This window comes from Vespula pensylvanica, chromosome 6 (genome assembly GCF_014466175.1).
Source record: "Vespula pensylvanica isolate Volc-1 chromosome 6, ASM1446617v1, whole genome shotgun sequence".
In the NCBI taxonomy this organism is placed as follows: domain Eukaryota; kingdom Metazoa; phylum Arthropoda; class Insecta; order Hymenoptera; family Vespidae; genus Vespula; species Vespula pensylvanica.
This window is the reverse complement of record NC_057690.1, coordinates 8,486,892-8,494,543: the sequence shown is the minus strand read 5'-3', so window position 1 is coordinate 8,494,543 and position 7,652 is coordinate 8,486,892. Positions and strand designations below refer to the sequence as shown.

General features: G+C 28.6%; 2 protein-coding genes across 2 annotated transcripts; both read right to left on the bottom strand.

Annotated features, from left to right (window-relative positions):
• Positions 1 to 591: 591 nt before the first annotated feature.
• On the bottom strand, positions 592 to 2,579 carry LOC122630016. The gene is made up of 4 exons (XM_043814028.1): positions 1,845 to 2,579; positions 1,647 to 1,765; positions 1,393 to 1,573; positions 592 to 842 (listed from the first exon to the last, which is right to left on the bottom strand). The coding sequence occupies exons 1-4, from the start codon at positions 2,553 to 2,555 to the stop codon at positions 666 to 668; spliced, it is 1,188 nt and encodes a 395-aa protein (XP_043669963.1). The 5' UTR covers positions 2,556 to 2,579; the 3' UTR covers positions 592 to 665.
• A 442-nt stretch (positions 2,580 to 3,021) lies between these two features.
• Positions 3,022 to 6,560, bottom strand: LOC122630012 (zinc transporter 9). Its single transcript, XM_043814004.1, has 11 exons — positions 6,091 to 6,560; positions 5,245 to 5,787; positions 4,995 to 5,184; positions 4,818 to 4,900; positions 4,597 to 4,720; positions 4,374 to 4,512; positions 3,950 to 4,273; positions 3,644 to 3,856; positions 3,435 to 3,569; positions 3,247 to 3,360; positions 3,022 to 3,173 (listed from the first exon to the last, which is right to left on the bottom strand). The coding sequence occupies exons 2-11, from the start codon at positions 5,741 to 5,743 to the stop codon at positions 3,129 to 3,131; spliced, it is 1,866 nt and encodes a 621-aa protein (XP_043669939.1). The 5' UTR covers positions 5,744 to 5,787; positions 6,091 to 6,560; the 3' UTR covers positions 3,022 to 3,128.
• Positions 6,561 to 7,652: the final 1,092 nt, after the last annotated feature.

Here is a 7,652-nt window from a genome sequence, read left to right as displayed (position 1 = left end):
TATGTATTTATGTATTTATCTGTTTTTAAAACATTCGATTATATAAAAAGCCTTATTATATATAACACGTTATGTTTACAACAAATGCTTATTTTATTTTCTCTGTATGAACAAAGATTTTTTGCATGATAACAAAATCATCGATCGCATTTATCTCGCATACATATATATATTATCGCTTTTTATCTATTTCTGTGCTCAAATCATCTTTTATAATCTATTCCAATTTCTCATTTTTTACTTTCAATACAAAAACATAAACGCTTTTATAATTAAATACGATATGTGTACACGATCTTCACAAAAAAAAAGAAAGAAAAAAATGAAGAAAAACGATTTCTATCGTACAGCCTTATCGTACAGCCATATATAATATAATAATTATTATTTTATTTTTACTGCGTTATTTCGTATGTATTAAGACGATCTTTTAAATGTTAGTGTTAGCTTAACTTTATACATATTGTACATATCAAACGGTCTATTCTGTTACAAATAAATGCAAAAATAGCAATGTTTTGTGACTATAAAGTCTTGTTTAAAAAAAAAAAAAAATAAAAAATAAATGAGAGAAATAAAAACACAATCCACTTGTATGAAAAATGTTTTTGAAAGTTTTAATTTTTGTTTTTTATCATCAAAGAATGATATCCTTTTCGAAAATGTTATTTTGTACATGTAGTTTGTGCAGATCTTTCTATCGATTCAAGATGAATCAATAAAGTATCCTGTCTTATATCAATTGCCACAAAAAACCAACCTAATATGGCAAGTAAATCTTTCGATATGTTTACTTTCTTCCAAGTTGTTAATCCATCAAAAATTTCTTCCATATACATGGTCTAAAAATTAAATTAATATGATATATTTAAATCTGATATTTTAAGGACTTATAGTACTCACCGAAATGAGTAAAAAATATTTGATTAATAGAGATTCTGCATAATTGATTTTTGATGTAAATTAACTTTTATTATTTATAAGAGTCTGATATCATAAGTGAGCCTCTTAGCAACATATTGAATATACACAGAGGAATTTGCTTATAAATACATCAGTTCAAGATTGTCGAGATAAGTTTACTATGAAAATAAACAGAAACTATTACTAACATAATAATGGACTATGTATATATTCAATATGTTCTCAAGAGATTCACTTACGATATCAAACAAATAATAAATATAAAGACTCATAAATAATATAAGTTCATTTACATTGAAAAGGTTGATTTTAAGATCCATGTTAATTAAATATTCTTTACTCGTCTCGGTGAGTACTGTAAATCTTTAAAATATCGAATTCTTTTTTCATCATCCTGTATACACACACACATATATAAATATTTTTTTTCAAATATCAAAAAATATTTTTATATCAAATAAAACTCACATCATTCCATGAGGTATTGTTAAAATTTTGATAATGAATTAACGTTAATTTATCATCCACATTTGCAAATGTTTCATGCAAACATAATGTTGCTAAATACAATGGAATAGCTATGGTAGATCCAACGTAATCTTTACAAATGTTTCTTAATTGATCAACATCCAAACCAGCTAGATCAAATCTTTCAAAAGGAAATTATCAAAATTATTAAGAGAACATTTATAAACAATTGAAATATTATCAATTATACGAACTTGTCGAACGTCGAGACAACAGAAAATGCGATTAGCAATGAAAATAAACTGCAATAAATTTCGGAAAAGTGAGAATACTTCAAAATAAAATCCATCGAGGAGTCAAAGAAAAATTGTATCTAAAAAAAAATAGAAAAAGAAAATTAATTTATTCGCACCATACGATATTCCTTGTAATTGTTTAAAAATTTTTCACACCATTATAAGATGTACTAAAGCCATTCCACCTAAAAGACCTTGATAAATAAATGCTATACGTGTGAACATTTTTTGAGCTATTATAGCTATACTTATGGGTGAATAAATTCGTTTACTAAGACGACCTTTGGATAAGAATTTTAAAACGTTTCTTCGATCATCTTCCTTTGTAATAATTTTAACCGCGTTAAAGCCGTTGTCACTTTGAATGTAGATCTTATCAGTGGTCAATGGAGTTGGAGGTACAGGTTCTTCGTATTTTTTTAAAATTTCTGTTATCGGTATCTCAATGTTACTCGACAGATCATGTATTTTATCACGTTTTTTTGACTTGTGATGTAAATGATTGGTGGAAGAACGAGCATGATTACTCGAAGTTGATGAAAGAACTTCTTTTTCCTTAACTTTCTTAATTTCATTTATTTCAGTTTCATCAGAAGTAGTCATTTGTAACACTTTATCTCGTTTCAAGACTCTTCTCTTTCTTTTACCACGCTTACTTTGACGAAATTGTTTTATTTCTTCCTCATTTTTCCAAGAATTTTCTTCTGATACTTCCAATTGATCCTTCGAATGATTCTTCAACTCGTGAACATCACTGCTTATTTCATTTTCTAATTGATTTAATTCTATATTGTCATCAGTCTTCAAAGACCACTTTCTTGAAAGTCTTCGTTTTCTTGAATGTCGACTTCTTTCAGAATTATCCATCTTACAAATAGAAAAATAATGTCTAATTCTAATGTCTCTTCTAACTTTTTTTTTCTTCCTAATAGATATTTATACAATCACTTATTATTGTCTATTTCGACGATACAAAGTATACTATTATCGAACATGTTAAGTTACTACTGCATAGCAACACTTTGTTGTGTTCACAGTTGTCAAGGGACAAACGTGATTTAAATATCGATCTGTTTTTGTTTATGTCGAAAGAATATTTGAACTATTGAGCAGAATTTTATAAATGATTAAAGTAAATAAAGAATTTTTATTCATATGCAATCTCCAAGTATACCTAAATCTAATACATACTGTATAATTATTATTATCTATCACATATATTCTTATTGTTATAGGTACTATATACTATTACTATTATTATTATTATTATTATTGTTGTTGTTATTATTATCATTATTATTATTTTCATTCATTTTAAATAACCAATCTTCTCCCAATCATTAAAATAATAATTACTCTCTTTCATAGATACATTATAAATTATAATATTGGTATTACAATTAAATATTTACAGAAGAGATCACGGTACTGAAAAATTTCTTATAAAATTTCTAAATCGCAATGTCTGATCTCTGGATGATTTTTCTATAAAAGAAAAGAAATTATACATAATTACATATAGAAAAAAAAGAATACAAACGAGTAATATTTCAATTACCTTTAATTTTAATTCTATTCTATCAATTTCACCACCAAGCATATCAACAATACTCTCACCGTGTTTCAAAAGAAATATTTCTAACTCATCGATATTTTGCATAGCTTTCACTTCCTATAGAATGAAACAATAAATTGTAGAATATTTTTAAATATAAAAGATTTAAAAAGCAATCATTTAATTCGTACCTCCAACATAGTAAGCAGATCATGTTTATCAAGATAAGATCTGGTTAATTCTCGCCCATCAAAATCTAATTCTGCTTTATATCTGACCAAATTGTTACCCATATCGATACCTTTGACATCATGAATAGCTCGAACCTAGAATTATTAACAAACAGAAAAAATGAAAATGGAATATAATTAATTTGTACAATTTATTTTATCATTTTTACCATTATATCGGACTCTAATACAGCATTGATTTTATCAAGATTTTCTTGCGATATGCTTCTTCCAACTAAAGCTGCAACATTGGTATAAATTATGAAGGATGCTACTCCGCCAAGAAGACCTCCAACTAATAAGGATCCAATAGCATCAAAAGTTGTATTTCCTATGTAGGATGTTAAACCCATACACGAAGCGGCACAAACTAGCCCTAATACCTGGTGAATAGTTTTGTTATAGTTCATTCAAATCAAAATATAAAAATATTTTCTATCGTATGTATTGTCAATTTAACAAGTAAACAATCTTACAGCTGCTAAATCTTCCATTAAAACGACATTCACCGATGGATCTTGACCTGATAATACGTATTCCCAAAAAGTTTCTTTCTTCTCTTCTGCTCCTTTTTTAATCGAATTTATAGCTACTAACAAAGTGGCTCCTTCGGAAACTAAGGATCCACCTAAAATAAAGTATGCCCAATAAAAAGACTCTACGGGTGCAGGAAATAGAAGTCCGTGAATTCCGTGATAGATTGATAAACCTGTACCGACACAGAAAATGCCTACGCCCGATATTAAAGAGGATACGTATTTCATATTGGTATAACCGTATGGATGATCGGCGTTAGGATTCTGTAACATAATTATTTCTTGTTATTTTTACAATCATTATTGTTACTTGTATTATTCTTATTATTATTATTTTACGTTTTATCTTTTATATTTTATTCACCTGAACGGACTTATGAATGCCATAAGCTAGAATCAATTGATTACACGTGTCTGCTGCTGAATGTATACATTCTGAAAACATGCTATGTGAACCTGTATATATCCAAGCGAATAGCTTAAACAGAAAATTACTTGCATTTCTGTAATAAAATGCAGTGTTATTTTAGATCGAATGTTAAGTTGAAAAAATAATGCTATATCTATAAAGTAATACTAAAACTTACATAACAACTGCTGTTAATACTACTCGTCCTGATCTACCAAACAAACCTTCCGTTTCAATCGTCTCGGTCTTATTACCCATTTCCCGTCTATAGTCTCTCAATCTTCGTTTTACAGTGAAAATATCTGTGATGATTATATTAATGTGGCGAGAACGACTTGTTAAATATTTAATCTATGATAAAGTTCATACAATTAATGTTGTAACTTTAAATATGCTTACTTTGTTGGTATGTTTTCCGTTCGAGTTCTTTCTTCAGAAGCTCTTTTAATAAAGCTTCACGAGACCCCCAGACTTCCAGTGCTCTAAAAGCAGTATAACCTTACTGCATTCGATCAAACATCTTCGGCATCGTAAACAATCATATAGTATGCTGATCCATGTAATAAATTCTCTTACTTAGCTTCGACATCTTTTCTCCAATAAACAGTAATCGGTGGTTCAAATTCGTACGGAGATCTTCGCTTTGTTTTTGGTAGTGTTTCAAGGTCGGATGGTTTCAACAGAAAGTCATTCATAGCTTTTACTGGTGTAATAAAGTTGCGCTCCAATGATGCCGTAGATCTATCGACTCTTAACCTTTTCTTTGCTATATGAAAAATGATTTACAAAGAATCGTTATCAATCTTTTTAATTGATAAATACATACCCTTCTTTGATGTAACTTCCTCTTCTGTGGTTTCTTTACTTTCCATTGCAGGTTTATCGACACACTCTACTACCTTTTCTGGCTCTTTCTTTTTCTTATCATCAGTCTTAACAATAGGCTCCACATTTAAAGGTCGTTCTTTCAGTTTTCCTAACTTTTCTTCGCTTAATTCAATTACTCTATCTTGACCATCTTGGATCAATGTTTTTTCCTGTTGAAGCAAATCTCCGATCTCCTTTCCTTTTGTATCGTCGGACGCTGTTCGCCGTGTTATAATACAAGTCCATTTTAAGTCCGCAGTTTTTCCTGCTTTTTTTTGACTAAAATTGCTTTGACTATTGGAAATCACGTGTACCTTACAACGTACACCATGGTTAGGTGTTATCAATATATTAGTGCGTCTTTTTGGCAAACCTATTTGAAAAATACAGTGTTCACCTGCACACTGGCAGTTAATATTTCGAAAGAAATTCAAAAGTGTGTAAGATCTGTGCAGCATAATTCTATATATGTATCTAAAATGCACACAAATTTGACTTGGATCTGGAAAAAGATATTTTAAGTTTTATTCTTAGTACAAAGAAACATTTCTATATTTCTACTGTACATAAAAAAAAAACAAAATATAAGAACACAAGAACACAAGAACTTATGAAAGTCAAAACTGTTTACAGAACCAATAAAAATAATTCAAGATATATGATGTATATATGTTGAATATGTGATATATATACGTGATTTTTCGTATCTATAATTTTCATATGATACCTTAAATTCTTTAATTCTATAAAAAATTATCTTAAACTCTATGAAAAGAAAAACATTTTATTTTTATAATTTACTTACAATTTTTAGTTTTTAATGATCGAATAACTTTCGACTTGAAATAAGACTAATGATTTTTACTTTAAATTGTCAGAAACCATTCTAATTGTCTTGCGAAGGGCTATGAAACGTCCTTTTTAAAGCCATTCGATTAATTTCGTGGAAATAAAAACATATCAAGATGGCGGTAGTGTCGTAACATTCGTAACAGATTTGATCGGATTGTTAGATTTAGGTGTTGACAATAACGAATTCATTCCTTGCTAGCAAAAATATTTGATTTTTTATATCGTATATTTAATACATGTTCTCTTCTACGCTTTTTAAAAATGTATTTATCTAACATGAACTTTCTTATTTACCGGCATGTCACATTTACCAATTATTTAACACTAAAAATAACTATTTACAATGTTAGTATTAAAACTAACTAAATATTTACATTCACATATCGTGTCAAGAGTTGACAATGCTAAAGGTTTGGAATAGTAGCGAACTCTATAAACTGTTCAAGGTATGAAAATTATAATGTTATACAACTGTCAAGCGGGAATTTATTAAAAAATAGAAAAACGATCGAAGTAATCGAAACTTGTTGCTTATGATTTTATTGTAACTTCAGTGAAAAAGAAATTATTATTTATATTTAACATTGATGATATTTTTTTCTGCCATATAATTCTAGAATTTATTACTATACGAAAAACAACGTATGTAATAGAAAAACGATATATATTAGGTTATCCAAAAAGTGTTTTGCTACCTGCATGCAGTTGTTTTACTGGCAATGTTTATACAAACATGAAACTGTCAAATGATGTTATTGTCTTCAGTCGTCCTCTAGCTGTCATAACATATGTTTTGTGTACATTGAAGTTTTATATACAACCTTTCATATGCCTTTAAATATGAAAAATCAAAGGAAGCATATAATGTTGCATTATTTTACAAAAGACAACAATGCTAAAGATACCACAACTAAGATTTGTAACGTGTATAGAAGTTATGCTACAAGTGTTCAAACAATTCGCAGTTGGTTGAGGAGGTTTAGAACTGGTAATTTTAATTTGGAAGATAAAGAACACAGTGGCCGCCCATTCATTACAAATACGAAACTAATCGAGGCTATGGTTACTGAAAATACAAGATATATTATTTAGGAATTAGCGGATATTTTAAACATTCCGAGAATAACAGTGCATGATAATCTTAGCAAAATTGGCTACATCAATCGCTCTGAAGTATGGATCTCGTATCAATTTATAGAGCAACCACCTTAATCATGTTTTGACATGTGATTTGTTTCTTCAATGAAACGAGAAAGATCTATTTTTGAAAAAATTGATTACTAGGGATAAGACGGACTTTTTACAAAAATATTACATGTGATTTTGGTTCAGGAATAAAAAACTTTTAACAATAGCAAGGTTTGATTTTTCCAGAAGAAAGTTTTGATGTCTGTTTGATAGAATTGCAAGGATGTCATTTATTACGAACTGCTTCCTTATTGAAACGATCAATTTAGTGAAATATTGTTCCTAATTAGATGAATTAAAGGAAACAAAACTGTCAGAATTAGCAAA